This window comes from Coffea arabica, chromosome 8c (assembly GCF_036785885.1).
Source record: "Coffea arabica cultivar ET-39 chromosome 8c, Coffea Arabica ET-39 HiFi, whole genome shotgun sequence".
In the NCBI taxonomy this organism is placed as follows: domain Eukaryota; kingdom Viridiplantae; phylum Streptophyta; class Magnoliopsida; order Gentianales; family Rubiaceae; genus Coffea; species Coffea arabica.
This window is the reverse complement of record NC_092325.1, coordinates 38,924,171-38,941,283: the sequence shown is the minus strand read 5'-3', so window position 1 is coordinate 38,941,283 and position 17,113 is coordinate 38,924,171. Positions and strand designations below refer to the sequence as shown.

The 17,113-nt window shown below is 32.5% G+C and overlaps 1 protein-coding gene across 1 annotated transcript; it reads left to right on the top strand.

Moving 5' to 3' along the window:
• Nucleotides 1-11,500: 11,500 nt before the first annotated feature.
• On the top strand, nucleotides 11,501-16,523 carry LOC113707204 (BURP domain-containing protein 6-like). The gene is made up of 3 exons (XM_027229407.2): nucleotides 11,501-11,659; nucleotides 11,772-11,871; nucleotides 15,477-16,523. Exons 1-3 carry the CDS (start codon nucleotides 11,516-11,518, stop codon nucleotides 16,262-16,264), a joined length of 1,032 nt encoding a protein of 343 aa, XP_027085208.1. The 5' UTR covers nucleotides 11,501-11,515; the 3' UTR covers nucleotides 16,265-16,523.
• The last annotated feature ends 590 nt before the right edge of the window (nucleotides 16,524-17,113 follow it).

Here is a 17,113-nt window from a genome sequence, read left to right as displayed (position 1 = left end):
TTTAGGTGTTAGTGGTCTCAAGATATTGTATTGTAATGAATTGCAATTAGAATTCATGCAAGAGTATCATTAAAAAGAAAAAAAAAATGAATCACTAAATCATCAAATTATGTTGGTTCTTTCAATACAGGATAGATATACATAGATAGATAAAAACTTGTGTCGTAGTAGAGATGGAAAAGCATTGTTGGTGGATATAGAGGTTTTTTTCCCTTTTCAAGTTTTTCCCCCAACGAAGCAACTTTTACCACAGTTTTGACCCTATCATAATGCTTTCTCAAAATTTTAGGATCAGTCTTCCGACATAATCCGTTATAGTTAAGTTGTCCATTAAATAATTTCTCCAGCAGATGACAGCACTTCAAAATTTTCACGGAACTCTTACCAGGCTAGAATAGGTTTGAAACTATTCTCCCCTATTTGTACATTAATTCTGTCTATAAAAGCAAAAAAGGTATGAACATGGAATAATGTATATTGGGTAATTAAGTATATTATGGTAGAATGGTTATTTCTTTTGTTAGTTTCCTCAATTTTTTTTGTCACATAATGTATGTTATTTATAAATAAACAATAGCAATTAGTTTAGATTTTATGTAGTATAAAATATGGAAAATTAAATTCAAAAGATTAAAGCAATTTTTAACATTATTTCACATTCAATTTTTTAATTAAAAATTAAAAAATGGTTAGTTAAATCATTATTAGAGTTATACATATAGAAAATATAAGAATAGAAATTATAATGATAGCAGGGTAGTGTGGGTGCACCGGCGGGGTAATGAGACTGGGTCGGGAATCGGGATTGGGGGTGGGGCGGAGAGCGGCGGAAGCGGGGATGAATGAAAGCAAGAGTAAGGTTGAAGAGTTAGGAGAGTATCGCAAAGAGGAAGGTGAGAGTAGGAAGAAAGGTATGGTTACAACATAAAATAAATAGTGAAGAAAGAAATGAGGAGGATGGCAATAATGTATATTTAGAGTCTCTTTTGTACCATTTATGATATGTTTTGTTATCTTATTTGGTGTTTTGTTTTCATTTTTTTTGAAACAATGTAGTTATTTTAACAAAATGTTATCTAATACCACAACTATCATTTATCTTTATATATATATATATATATATATTTGTAGACTCATAAGTAGTTTAAAAATATACTAAATTTTTAGGATACAATATAATGAAAGAAATAAATTTTCTTAGGATGGAACAATTTTTTATAGGCAAACACGAGAATACATGACAATTAAACATAGTTTTTAGGAAATTTCAGAGTTTTTCCAAGTTGATGAGTGTGTCGTTGCATATCTTATATGAGTGGAAAATTTTTGTCCATTACTTTCACTTAAAATAAAATATTTTCAATAGCAATAATTTTACTATTTTTATGTGAAGATTTGGTCCCAAGAAATTGACCAACAAGAACAATAGAGTTCTTGGCATCAATTTAGAAACTTGTACATTTAGAGGTCTAGTTTTTCTATGCTAATCTCCTTACCACATTAGTTCAGGCTCATCACTTCATTTTTAATTTCATAGCCTTCATATCACTTGAAGAATTTATATATTTGACTACAAATAGAGCTTTTTTTTATTATTTTTTCTTCCTTAAAAGTAGAGCTTGTACTTATTCTCACTCTTAAATTCTGATTGTGGCCTTATAATTAGAGCTACAGTTTCGTTCTTTATGTTGAAAGATGTTGACAAATTGCATGACTTTTTCCTTAAACTTGAAGAGGCCATACTTGTGCTCTCCAATACTTAATTTTGTACTTCTAAAATGTGGTCCTCAAGTTATCAAGTTTTTTACCCTAACTCCCTTTGTATGCAGTTCCGGCGGCATAAGCTATTTTATATGTAGTTCTCGCAGCATAAATAACCCTTGCTATTATAATTATCACAGTAATATGATTGAGAGTTGTTGCTGTTATACTTTATTGCATTTGCATTTACTACTCCTAAAATTTTCTTTTTCTTGGTTTTCTGACTTTCTAAAACATATTCTCATTACTTGGATGAAATTTTCAAGCTTGTTTTTTCTATAAGTTCTGAACATGTCAAAAAATATGAATTAATCGAGGTTAGTAATATTTCTTAAAGTTTAGAGGTGCAAAATAATTTTATCAGAAATTTCAAAGAGGGCTTCTAACCACTGGGGTTGACCCGGGGACCAAAGAAGGGTTTTTGGAATTTTTCTCGCTGTCCAGTTCAGAGTTCAAATCCTAAATCTGGCAGTTTGGAGTATGAAGTGTGTGGAGAGATATAAAAAAAAAAAAAAGGGCTTCTAAATTTATATCTTGTAAATAACTAGTTAAAAAAATTGATTTATAGGTGTGTCGAACTAGATAGAAAAAGAAAACCAAAACACAGGCTAAGCATAAACATATGGTCTCTTTTCTTTCAAGCACTCATAATTTAATGCCCTTATGCTCTATTTTATCATATTAATCTAGTTTCTCTTTAAAAACCAAAAAAAAAAATCTAGTCTCTCTTTTTTTTTTTTTTAATCAAAATCCTTCATGAGATCTGAATTAATGGCAAAAAATACATCAAACATAGTACAAATACAACAAATTTGAAGATCTACATATACATCATATATGAGAAATAACAAAGATTACATTTTGAATCTCCAATACTTTCCAAATCGATAACAATCGCCTCGAGTCTAGTGAATATCCGCGCATGTCTTCCACTACTAAATCTACTATCTAACTATTTCAAAGTCAAATATCCAGTCAAAATCTGACAAAATCAACATTAGAAATTTCATGTCCGACAAATAGATATGAAAAATCTGATTTCTAACAGAAAAAAAAAATATAAACTAAAAGAAAACTCTTACTAGTACTTTAGAAGGGAAAACTCTTACTACATACCCCAAAGAAAAAAAAAAAAAGAGAAAGAAATTCCCCTGGAGGTGGGAAGGAAACCATGAAGGACAATGCTGTTTTGTTTGAGATGAGAGGAGGAAATTAGAGAGAAGCAGGAGAATTTTAATATCTTGTACATGCAAAGTTTGGCATATTATGACACTTGCCGAAATGAATCTCAATTAACAGACAGAAGCAGACTTGCGCTTCAAATAAAGTGGTTATCAAAAGCCACGAGGAGCTAAAAAAATTTTAAAAGAAAATTGTTGTTCATGCTCTCATAACATAAAGATAAATAGGTCGATCAAACATACACCAAAATGAGGATCATGACACCTCATATTCTCTTTGATACAGAGAATTTTACTAGAACAGATAATTGCAGTCTGCTAGTTGTTTTTCCCTCTTATAACCTCTAGCCACGTTCATAGGATTAATGCAGATGCTATTTTATTTCTAATTCTCATAAATTTTTGATAAAATATCATAATTTTATTAAAATCTGCACTAATGACGGAAATTACATCATCAAACATACACAGATATCAAAGAACAAATCTGAAGATTAGAAGATTATTCCCTCAAGTACTGCAAATTTGATGAGTTAACATCAAAATAAATGCCAAAGATTAGAAGATTAGGGAACTGAATTGAGACAAGCCCAAAAAGAAAGGGACTCCAACCACAATTTAAGAGCCAAGCAATGAAATAAGAAAATTGAAGGGATACATGTATCTCCAAGTTGGAGGGAAGTGGAGTTCCATAAATGGGAATTCCCAATAGCAATAAAGCAAATGAAGTCAAAAAGCTGTTACCAATTATAGCAGCCGATGTTCGTATGCTGTTCCTCTCATTTGGGAACTACAAAACCATACTTCCAGACATCCCTATGCGTGACAAACTAGAGAAAACCAGACATGCTTGGAGCAGCAATGTTGGCCCACCAATTCCGTTGCCATCCACTGATCTGATCTAATGGGTATTTTAAGGACATAAATGAGCTAAATGCGATTGGTCAGTCAGCACCATAGGAGGATTAGGAGGCTCCTACTGCGATAGACACCAATTAAAAGCTCAAATCTAGCAATGCATATATATATTTTTTTTTTAAATTCAAAAAAACGAAAATTTTTATAACATTAATTTCTTCTAGAGATTAAGCTTAGAAAGTCATCAGCTAAGTGCTTTAATTAATAACTTTCATTTGCTGCCGTTAACTTTAATTGAGAAGGTTAGAATCTTTAAACTCCACTTGCACGATGCAATGCGCCCACTCAAATTGGAGACATTTCCATGCCTATCTTTTGTCATCATAAACGGTATCTCGTCCTGTCTGCATAGCAATTACAATATCTGATAATGGGAGCAAACATGATTCCCTATGTACACAAACTTTTTCCACTTAATAATCTGGCGTCCTTTTTATACAATTTAACGTGCCCATCGTTGATAATTCCTCCTTCCATTCTTCTCTTCTTAGCTTTCATTAGTCAACTAATTATGATGAAGAAGATTATCCCATCATACGTAATCCTGATTTTCTTTCTTAAGGTAAGGTTTAGCATCTAATATAAAAGTCCCAATAGGGTTCAGGAGTAGAACCCTGACCGTATTAGTATCTCACAAATTGGACCAAAACTAAATTCCACTTGCTCAATATGCTAGCTATTGTAAACTTTGCCAACCCCCCCCCCCCCCCTAATATCAAAAGACCTGTGTCCACATATTCCCAAAAGCATTTTCAAGCAGAAACCAAACAGGGATCTTGACTCCTGTGATGTTCAACATTATTGAATATAACTGTTTGATGCATGTCTTGTCAGGAAAAACGAAGTTGGCATGTGCAAAGAAGATCTCACATGATTATGCTTTGTTAAAAGACAATCCACCGTCAGAGAGCTTTTTCAATTGATTGGAATCAAGAAAGCATCAATTTCTCATATGCTTTTCACGGTTATTTGGAAACAAGAACGAGAAGCTACATCACATCACAAAGGAAAATGTTCAAATATTAATGCTGTATTTAAGACTTTAGACGTACACGATTCATGTTGCTCTTATACTCCTCGAATAAAGGGGGCCGGGAGTCGTAATTTTGCTTAACCTCCAACTAATAACTCATTGAACACTTTCAATGACGGTTTGCACTCTATGTTTTCTTTTACACATGCGATATGCGACCAATATGTGCTAGCGTAAACAAATTCTTACTCTAATTGTGCAGCATAAAAAAAAAAATTTAATACTTGCTTTTAGAAAGATTCGGTAACTATCTCATAATTAACCCGACAGATCTACAAACGCACGCGCATATTGGTTTTGACTTCAAAAGTTACCCTGCTATGGTGCTTTGAGTTGACAATGCTTTGCATTTTACTGTGGTCAGCCATGATTAGCTGGGAGAATTAGAGAATAATCACACAAGAAATCATGTTTATCATACGTAAGTTGTACGATGGATATGATAATCAAATACATCAGGCTTTAATTAAGTTAAGTGGGCTCGCCATGACAAATTAAAAAGGGTAAAGCAACTTGCTTTTGGAGTTCAAGCACCCAATCACCAAAATAGTAATAAAATTTCTTGTTCCATTCTGAATATAGTGCTTCTTTTAACCAAAAATTAGTGGAAATTCATTCGTACAAGAATTTCCTTATTTAATCCCCAAAAAAAAAAAAAGGCCTTACTGAAAATCAATAGTAGTGTGTTGGAAGACTCTTTTATTCCATATATTTGGTTGTAGAAAGGCATCATGCAAGCTCTCGGTGTAACTTCTGTGTGAAGTTTGGAAAAGTTTAAAATGGTACTTTGAATCAAATATAAAGAAGTTGTGCATATTTAATAAACAGGTTCCTGAGCTTTCAGCAATCAAACTAGCTAATTGTTAGGTGGAGCCTTTCTGCAGAAGAAAATTGAAAAATGTTAAAAAAGAATTTTAAACCATTTGTTGACTTTTAGGAGAATTTATATGCTAGGAATCTAGCTAGCTACAAGCAGTTCAGCTAGGTATCTTTTCCATTGATCAGTTTCTTTTCTTGATTGTTGAACATGTGATGTCCTACAACTTAAAATAAAATGATTCACAAAAGAGTCCAATACCCATCTTTTTGCTTGATCAGTATCTACTCTTTTCCTTAGATTATGATTTTAGTATATATATAGTCTTTTTTTTCCTTTTACACCAGACATAAGAATAATAGAGCACAATAGTGCTCTTATATATGTATTGAATTTAAGTGATGTCTTATCATTGTTAAATAATGCTTGATTTCTTCTTTAAGTGCCATGGACATGTCATCCACCACTCAGTTGCAATTCCTTCTATTTCTTCTTTAATTTAATCTTTCTCTAAACTGAAAAGGGTTCAATTCCTTTCTTTTATTAATCCAGTGGATTGAAGGAGGATTTATGGACCATGGCGTCAATTGAGATGGTTAATTAATATATACATGGACAAAAATGCAGATGTGTTAACACACAATCTTAAGAATTCAGAATGCTGTCCCATAATTAAGCATGGATGCAATCTTGACAAGATATCACTTATGCCTAATTGCATACATTACGCCAAAATCATGATTAATTGGGAGCTTCTTTTGCTGGTGAAAGATTCATAGGGGATTTATTTAAATAAACTGTGATTTGCCTTTGCTCGAACTTTATCTATCAGGAAAAGGCTTCAAGCTTCATCTCATGAATCTGATGATTGCAAGCCACATTAAAGTAGTTACAAACAAGAGCTTTTTATTGTCTTTTCAGTAACACAAATGACACTTTACATTCCATAAAGTATCACGGCGCACAAACTATGCATCTTTCTGATAGCGATATCATATATTAATAGCAAGACTTAAAAAAGATAATTCGTGTGAACAATCAATCCTTCTAAAGATTGAGGCAGATCCAGGAGGTAGCTTAATTATAGCTTCAATATTGTAGTCGATGGAATCATCTGTTCCTTCCACTTCTGCCTTTGTGAAACCATATATGCATGGGCCAGAAAATCAGAGTGGGCATCTTGTCTTCCACTCTTTCAATCTTTTTTTTTCTTTCTTTATCCTTGCTTTGGTTGTTAATTTGTTAGGTAGTTGCATTGAGGCTTAATAATGTATTTAAGCACTTTTGTTTGAAGGTTGATTAGACAGGAGTAGGGACTTCACTTTCTTGTGATATAAAAGCAAATTTGTCTAGATATCCTTTTTTTATTATTTTTAATTGTGACCTTAACCAGATAAATATAAAGTTTTTAGTACCATCATTGAGTTTTCGATGTGGAAGAAATTAATATTTCTAGCTATATATAGTAAGAACTTGATCATACCAAACATTGTTAACTAAAAGAAGCTAATTAAGTACAATTATTAGTGGGAATGAAGGATAAGATATAACAGTTGCAGGAGCAACAAAGACTACGAGGTAACCTACTGTTCCCAATCATTTAAACTAATTCAAGAACAATGTCTAATTGGCTAATTAGTTGTTTAATTTATTCGACTTCAATTCATTTTTTCTAATGCTTCAATATCTATCAACTTGCTATCAACTTGCTCCTCACTTGTACTATTCATCCACTTGCTCTTGTATTTACTGATTCTGCTGCATATTCCTCAACCTTTTTCTCCCTTTCTTGGCTATCAAAATCAATCTGCACCACTGCTACATTTCTTACTCCCTTCATTCATATCGGAAGGACAATATTGGTTCGGTTCCATCACATTTGTTAATGGTTCAAGTACTTCCATTCATGATCTAAACAATCATTTTTTCTGTCTCTCTTGGCAAAAGTAAAATGCCAACTTCCATCCCTCTGGATATCATAATAAAAAGCATGGAAAGAAAAAAAAAAGGTGATGAAATAATTGGCATTCAAAGTAACCGCCTTCATCATGGAAGAGAAGGCTAGCTCCCGTTGTTCATTTGACAAATCATCAGTCTACAAAATAAGATGGATTTGCCTAAAGAAAATTACAAAAACGAAAAAATTTCTTTATTCAGTGGCTGACACAATCTCCATTAAAGGCTAGCAAAGAAGGCATGGAGACAAACTCATTAATAAGAACAACACTGTTTAACAAACGAATTAAGATAAACTAGTGGGAAAAGGGAAGTTTTCTAGTTCCACCTGAGATCGCATATATGTGATTAATGTCAAAGAGGATGATAGTGGTTCTTGGTCCAACTCCCCACTGAAACAAAATGGGGTTGTGCAAAGGTCGGTTATGGTGAATTATGATTAAGAGCAGGCCAACACTTTTTTCTCCTGGCCCATAAATTCAGTGGAAATTTGACACCAATTTGCATATGGAATCCTCTTTCTCTGAATCACAAAGGAAATGATGGGGCGGAGGTGTTTGCCTTACAAAATCAGAATAACAAACCCGTATTATCATCTCCATTCAGATTTATGAGCCACTTTTTAACTAGGTAAAAAGATGACTTCAGATGAAGAGATTTTTCTTGATGAAATCAATCCAAAGTTAATCTTTCCCATCAATAAATACGGTAAATATGCACCAAAATTTTTCATCGTCTTCAATAATTCTCCTTTCAAAAATTAAAGGACAAGTAGAATCAACTAGACATATTTGGAACACTTTTTATAATGTGACGTATGTGACACAAAAGCGTGATTAAAAATGTATTTATAATCTAAACGAAATAATATTTGGCAAAAGGGATAAATTATAGTTGCACGGTATAAATAAGACTATTATATTGTGAAGTTTCCTAGCTACGAAACACTTGGCAGTTGGCAAACTTCCAAAGCCTACATCCACAATTCTGTGTCCTCTCTGCATACATCATTCATTAATCTCCATGGTTTTTCATTTCTTTTATGTCTTCATGGGCTTGCTTAGTGTGGTTTGACTCTTTCAGACATAGTTTTGCGGTTGTGGTGCTGATTGCAATTTGCGGCAGGCAGTAATATTCTCCTGATCACAAAATAAAAAATTCAAAGTTTTTTTTTTCTGCATCTTTGGTGTTGATCAGGACCAGTTTTCTGCATTTTTTTTTTTTTTGTTGGTTGGTGGTTTCGCAGGATACCAGAAGGAGAGCAATCTTGGTCTTGTATAAAATCAGTTTGACAAATGAGTCAACAATATTCAGATCTTTGAAGGCGTGATCTTGCTCGATCTCCTTCGAATATCATGCCTTAAACGGGTGAGGCTAGAAGGCGTTCTCCGGTACTGCTGCTTGAAACACGCCTCTTATTTTCAGAGTGTTTTACGGCCCAAGTAATAATGCTCATGAGGAAATCTTGGAGGCGTGGTTAATGTATCTCTGCTATTACCAGATCTTTTATTTTTGTCGCTGGTCCACATTTTCCTACCACAAAACCAGCTGAATTTGGACTAATGGAGCTAGAGAAAGCCAAGATTTTGCTTTTCTGATGCCCTGATCCTACCCAGCGATCCTTTGAGGTAGTGCCCTTGAAACTTTGCAAAACTCTCAGTAGGTTTTTAATGGTTATGCTGCAAAGTTCCTTTGAAACTTTTTTATTTTCGCTGAAGAAAATCTTCAATATTTGAAAAATTGTATTCTCTACTTTTCTTGCAATTTTTTTTTTTTAAAAGCACTAGCAAATGTTTTTTGTGAACTATTATTATTAGTTTATAGACAAAGGATAAAACCACAAGAAAATTATGGCATGGCTGCATCTACGTTTTTGACTTCAAAAGCCACTTACCTTATTTGGATTGCAAGTTTCTATAAAAAAAAAATGAATACATTTTTTAATCACTTTTTTACCTTATATACATATATCACGCTGCTATAACATATAATAGTTTTCTTTAAAACCACGAAAACTTGCAATCAAAAAAAAAAAAAACTTAGTATCATATTTTAAATTACCTGCGGAGTCTAACAAAGTGGGCCTGTAGACCTGTCACCCTCAGAGCTAGGAAAGGACAAATGATGGTCCAAACAAAAGCATTTTCGGGCAACAAAAAACTAGGATTTGGGCCTCTATAAATCACGTATGACTTCAAAAGCCCCTTATTCATGCAGCATCCTTATTTTCAAGACATGAGTGGGCCTGCAAACCTGTCATATCCCGCTAGGAAAGAATAAACGATGGACAAAACAAAGAGTTTAAGGGTTGCAAAAGTTCCAACTTGGGCCTCTATAAATCATGTTTTTCCCTCAAAACCCAACTATTAATGGACAACCCTATTTATTGTTCAAGCACACATAGCAAAGTTGCCACCGTGCAGACCTGTCATATCGAGCTAGGAAAAAGTAAAAACTGGGTCCAAACAAAAGAAATTAGGGGCAACAAAAACAGGGATTTAGGCCCTCCAGTATTGTTGGCTAGGTCCAATGGATGGCCTAATATGGGTTTTGGAGAGAGTTTCTAATGGGGAGAGTTTTGATAGAGTTCCTAGTATAATTTTTGAGGAATAAATGCCTAGGGAAAAAAAAAAAATCAAAGAATGCATTGTGTAAATAGAACTTTTGAAGAAACATAGCATTTATTGAGTACGTTTTTTAATTTTCTACTTTAGCGTTTATTGTGTAAATAGAACTTTTGAAGAAACATAGCATTTTCAAATTTGGAGTACTTTAATTTTCTAATGTAAGAAATAATCTAATTAATGTTACATGTTTAACTAAAATAATAAAAAAAGATTAGCACACAACAGCGCTTTTCAATTTACAGCAATTTAGAGCCTTTAGAAAAAACAAATATGGTAAAAATTTGATAATAATTATATATATATACACTAAATATGGATATGTCAGTAAAATAACAAACTAATTATTCTCTTAAAAAGAAAATAAGCTCATAATCTAGCACACATAGAAGACGAAAGTAAGCTCGTATTTATAGAATATACATAGAATGAAAAGTATAATAATAAAAATAAGGGCATTAAAAATTTTTCAATAATTATATAGACTAAATATGGATATATAGACTAATATATATATCATTATAATTGTACGTTTTAAAAAGCAATGGGATTAGAAACCATTTTTAATCGAAACCTATAACATCTTAACCGATTTTACATACTTATACTTATTTGATGACAAGATTTGTTATTTTTTTTTCCACTGGCTCAATTCTCGGGAACTATGCACTCGGAAGGTATACTGTTGAACGTGCTAGACAACCGCTGCATCCACTTTTGTGTGCATTTTTTTTTTTTTTTGCAAACAAATTTATTTCACTATGCCAGCTGGAAACCAACAAAAGACCAATTGACGAAAATAGCCCGATAATCCATCAAGAATTACAAGATAATCGCTTGACAAAATGAAACCACTATTCTTTGAACAATTGTCTCTTTTATATTGTTAGATGGCAGCCACCAGCCGTTTGGCCGACGTAGCGGTCGCTGCCTGTGGCGTTGAGGAATCAAGAGGTCAATTCTTAAGTTTTGGTGTGGCGTTGAGGAATCGAGAGGTCAATTCTTACTTTTCATCAAATAAATTGTCATTATATGTGGTTGTTTTTAGTGTCACAAAATCCCCCTCTTTCTCTAAATTAGGATAGATTATGTTACAAAAATATTATGATTATGGCAAAAAAAAAAAGAAAATCCTGTGGTTAAGCATAAAACTTTCGAATAATTGATCAAATAATTAGCACTCGACTGCAGCTCTTCGATCCACTATAAATAATGCTAGTACTATATGGGTCTTGTGCTACTACTATCTCACCTCAATATTTTGGGTTCTAGAACCGTCATCGCGGGGTCTTGCGTGCTGGCGTTCTACCGTGGCTGCTATTATTTGATGGACTTGCTCAAGCTCCTCTGTTTTCTGACATCTGTTTCTGTGAGTGAATTATTTGAGAACCTAAGCTATTTTAAATTCGTCATAATTTGCTCGTACTTGGGAAGCGTAGGAACTTACTGATAAAACTCTTTCTGGGTGTCGTGATAATCAGCTAGGAATTGCAGCAGAGCATGCAGATCTTGAAGTTTATTGGAAATCCAAGCTTCCAAACACTCCTATGCCAAAAGCGGTCAGAGATATCATACAGAACGGTTTGTCTGAGAAGTGCCGCTTCCCTATTTTTACTACTTCTTCTGCTTCTTCTATTGCTCGAGCAGAGATACTTTAGTTTGTTTTCCGTATGTTTTAGGGGATTTATTTAAAAGACACTCACCATGTTCAAAGGGCTAAAAAATTTTGATGAGACCTACACAGGCAAATTCTAATTTCACCAAAAGGAAAATTAAAAAAAATATTATGCATGAAAAAAAATTCACAAAATTATGCAAAGGAACACAGTGCATCTAGTCTTTTATCTTTTGGATTTTTTTTCCGTACGAGGGCCAACAAACTGAGTAAAAACATATAGGTCTAATTAATAGCTATCCACTGAGTACTCGTTAAGATTGAGTTTAAGTGATAATTTATTAAAAAAAAAGATAAAAGTTAAATCGTAAAGGTGAATAAATACAAAATAGAGTGACAATTATTGATATATGTATTTTGTTAATAAAAATTACACTAAATTAACTATTTCTGCATAGTTTAACTAATTAACTAAATAACTAATAATCTAATTAATTAATAACTAATTATATAATTAACTATTAACTGATTAACTATTTATCTAATTGTTAATAGTTATTAACTAATCAAACTTCTGCATAATTAAACTAATTCACTATTAACTAATTATCTAATTAACTATTAACTAATTTCTGTTTATCTAATTAACTAATCTCTAATTATCTAATTAACTAATTAACTAAAACTGTTGTCTATCCGAAACTAATAAACTATTTGCACGTTAAACTAATTAACTAATTAGCTGCTTAACTAATTAACTACCTAATTATCTAATTAATTAATTAACTAATTATCTAATTAACTAAAGTTGTTGTCTATCCGAACTAACAAACTATTTGCATGTTAAACTAATTAACTAATTAACTGCTTAACTAATTAACTAAAGCTGTTGTCTATCCTAAACTAACAAACTATTTGCATGTTAAACTAATTAACTAATTAATTATCCAATTAATTAATTAACTAATTTTTGTTTATCTAATTAACTAATTATCTAATTATCTAATTAACTAATTAACTAAAGTTGTTGTCTATTCAAAACTAACAAATTATTTGCATATTAAACTAATTAACTAATTAACTGCTTAACTAATTAACTAATTAACTAAAACTGTTGTCTGTCCGAAACTAACAAACTATTTGCATGTTAACTAATTAACTGCTTAACTAATTAACTAACTAATTATCTAATTAATTAATTAACTAATTAACTAATTTCTGTTTATCTAATTAACTAATTATCTAATTAACTAAAGATATTGTCTATCCGAAACTAACAAACTATTTACATGTTAAACTAATTAACTGCTTAACTAATTAACTAACTAATTATCTAATTAATTAACTAATTAACTAATTTCTATTTGTCTAATTAACTAATCAACTAAAGCTATTGTCCGTCTGAAACTAACAAACTATTTTCATGTTAAACTAATTAACTGCTTAACTAATTAGCTAATTAATTAGCTAACTAATTAACAAACTATTTGCATGTTAAACTATATGCAATACGTATTACCTATTTAAAGTATCATCTCTTAATAGGTATTTTACTTTCAAACATTTAATTTATGATAAAAATATCAATGTTTGTAAGTAAAATTCAAAAAGTGTTACAAAAAATATCAATATTCTTACTTTCAAACATTTAATTTATGGACCTATGCTCCTCCCGTTTTGTAAGAATATTACTGTAATACTTTTTGAATTTTACTTACAAACATTGATGTTTTTATCATAAATTAAATGTTTGAAAGTAAAATACCCATAAAGAGCCGATATTTTAAACAGGTAATGCATACTGCATATAGTTTAACATGCAAATAGTCCGTTAATTAGTTAGTTAGTTAATTAGTTGATTAGTTAAGCAGTTAATTAGTTAATTAGTTTAACATGCAAATAGTTTGTTAGTTTCGGACAGACAACAGCTTTAGTTAATTAGTTAATTAGTTAAACAGTTAATTAGATAAATAGAAATTAGTTAATTAATTAATTAGATAATTAGTTAATTATTTACTAATTAATCAGATAATTAGTTAATAGTTAATTAGTTTAACTATTAACTAATTAGATAATTAGTTAAGCAATTGTCAAGCAAATAATAATTGTCAAGCAAGAAGAGGGCAAAATTGGAAGAAATTTCTTATCTCACTTCTACTAAAGTTGTCAGGGACGTTTCTGTAACGAATTGTTACTGTTCAGGAGAGGTGAATGCAATTTCAAAACCTAAAGGGGAGGTCAGTACAAATGTCACAAATCTCAGGGGAGGTTTCTGCAATTATCCCTTGTTTTGGGATATTTCAAAATAGAAAGTATAACCAAATGAATGGGAGGAGAGTAGCATATAGATTAATATGGTAAGTTCAGTTTTGACTCCCGCGCACCAACGAATGTTCATTTTGCACTGGTTAGAAAAACCAAGACTTGACCATAAAAGAATGCTAAATGTTGTAGAATCATTTTATTAGGCATGTACTTCTTAAAAGATTTGATCCCCAAAATAAGTAAAAGTCCTAAATCTTTTATCATCTTGTACAGGTGATCGTATGGAGTATGTTTAGTTCACAAGTTCTATTCTGATACAGACATTATGAGGAGAGGTGGCAATTTGTTCCAGGTCTCAATGGGTTACCCATGTCCATGGGGACTTTGGGCGGGATGGGTACTGAAATTTGATATTAGATTTAAAATGAGCAAATCCCAATTGTACCCATTAATTGATAAAAAATTTTGGAAAATATTTGGGTACCCATTAGGCTCAAATAGCAAACAAATATAATCTAGCAGTCTTTCTAGTCATTATCCACAAAAATTTCCAGCATTTCAGTCAGTTTAGACCTGTCATCCTTGGACAATGATGGGGATAAATATTCAACACCCTAGGTGCCTTAGCCATCTTGATATATGTTGGAATATGACTGTATATCTATATTTTCCATTATTTGTTAATCCAATTTTTAGTGGGAATCCTGAGTATAAAACACTTGCATGTTTATTTAATAAAACTAAAAGAAATTTAATAAATCAAAAATATTAAATTTATATAAAAAATAAAAAATGAATTAAAGAAAAAAATATGTAGAAAATAGATTTGGGTATTGGGCGGGATCAATTTAAACCCATTCCAAAGTGATCCCGCCCTAGTTAGTCCCAAAACACATATGGGTAAGATTGACCCCAAATCCACATGGCTCGGTTCTATCTCAAACTAAGCAAATCCCGCCCATCCCGCCACCTCTAATTATGAGCTTATATATTCATTTTAATGAACAGCAAAGACCCCATCTATATTTCGCCAATGGGCCACATATTTAATTTATTTTTCCGTAATATTACCAAAATTAACCTAAGTCAAAAGAACAAAAAGCCAATGCTCCATGGCCTCCCAATTTTAAAAAGTTTAGATTTTTCCTCCTTTAGAAAATTAACGATTCATATATATTTTATATAAATTTAAATCTCGTAAATATATCAAATATTTGATGTTATATATTATTAGTTTAATAAATGTTAAAATTCGCTCCATCAAAATATTTGATAATTTTCTTTGTTGCCCATCCATTGACTGCAGGAAAGCCTCCAGGAGTTGGCGCTCTCAGCGCAAGTCCCCCGGCCATCCCATTCCGTTTTCCAAGATATGGCGTGATCAGATATGGTGGAAATCCTACCGAAGGCCAACTGCGTAATCACCAAAACTTAACAGTTTTCTTCTTGAAAATGGACCTCCATGGGGGCTCAATCATGAATCTGCAGTTTGTTAATATACTGGACAATACTGCGGCCTTCCTACCCCGCCAGGTGGCAGATTCCATTCCCTTCTCGTCCAAATCTGTTCCCGAAATTTTGAACAAATTCTCAGTGAACCCAAATTCAGTACAAGCCGAAGCTATCAAGGAACTGATAGCAGACTGCGAGGAGCCTGGGATTGAAGGGGAAGACAAGTACTGCGCGACATCTCTCGAGTCGATGGTCGATTTCACTACTTCCAAGCTGGGGAAAAATGTTGGAGCAATTTCAACCGAAGCCCAGAAAACAGATCCGAAAATCTTAAAATATGTTATTGTGGATGTTTTCAAGTTGAATAACGATGATAAGGCAATCGTTGCTTGCCACAAGCAAGACTATGTCTACGCAGTTTTTTACTGTCACACCCTGCAGCGTACCGATGCATATAGGGTTAATTTAGTTGGAGCTGATGATGGGGCAAAAGCCAAGGCTGTGGTAGTTTGTCACGAGGATACATCAGCATGGAACCCAAAACATTTAGCTTTTCAGCTGCTAAAGGTGAAGCCTGGAAATGTTCCAATCTGCCATTTCCTTCCTGAGGATCACTTTGTCAGCTGGGCTCTAAAGCACTGAATATTCTGCACAAACTTGTTGATATCGATCCGACCAGTGATCCCTATTGTTGCTTCTGCGGCTTGGGAGTTCTGCTGATTATCTCCCTATAATTAAGTTGATCCTTGTTTAGTCTCTTCTCTATTGGTTGTATTAATTATCCATTATGTCAGTGTAATATTCCCCAATTATGCCAGTATTTATTAAGATAGAGAATCATGATTAAAATCAATAATACTATTAGTGTGTAGGTCCTATCATGGGCCATGATTAAAACTCATTTCCGTCAGTTGGGCCATGTGTGTAGTTCCTATCATGGGTAGTTCCTATCATGGGCCTGCAAGAGTTTTCCAACACACATTGGGATCCAAATTTCGTTACCCGTCCATCACGTTATCTTTTTTTTTTTTTAGTTAGTACTCCCCCCACTTGATTCAACTATACGAAGTTCTCCTCCCCTAAATTTATTAGTTTGATTTTGATTTTTTACTATTAACGATTAGTTTGAATGAAAAAAATTAATGGTGACAAATTAACCCAAACCATGGGGGAGTGGGGGGGTTATATCTACGTTTGTTAAAATGATAGGGGAATTATGTGATAAATCACCAAATCACAGGGGGATAAAAAGTAATTTATCCTTAAAATAAATTGAAAAGATTGCGGATCATTAGTGTGCAGTTATAAGAGTACTGTTCAGTTTTTCTTGAGCTACATGGTACAACATAAAGAAAGTATTTTTGAAAGAGGAACAAGAATTGTGCGTTGGAAGTATAAATAGCAAATATAGGAGATTTTAGAATTTTTCTGAAGTATTATTGTAGTATTTTTTTTTTATTATGTGAAGAATGTGAGATTAAAAAAAATCGT

Coding starts and splice junctions, on each gene's coding strand:
- LOC113707204 (XM_027229407.2), top strand. CDS start 11,516: ATGGGTCTTGTGCTACTACTATCTCACCTCAATATTTTGGGTTCTAGA. Junction 11,660..11,771: donor GTTTTCTGACATCTGTTTCT/GTGAGTGAATTA, acceptor CGTGATAATCAG/CTAGGAATTGCAGCAGAGCA. Junction 11,872..15,476: donor CAGAGATATCATACAGAACG/GTTTGTCTGAGA, acceptor CATTGACTGCAG/GAAAGCCTCCAGGAGTTGGC.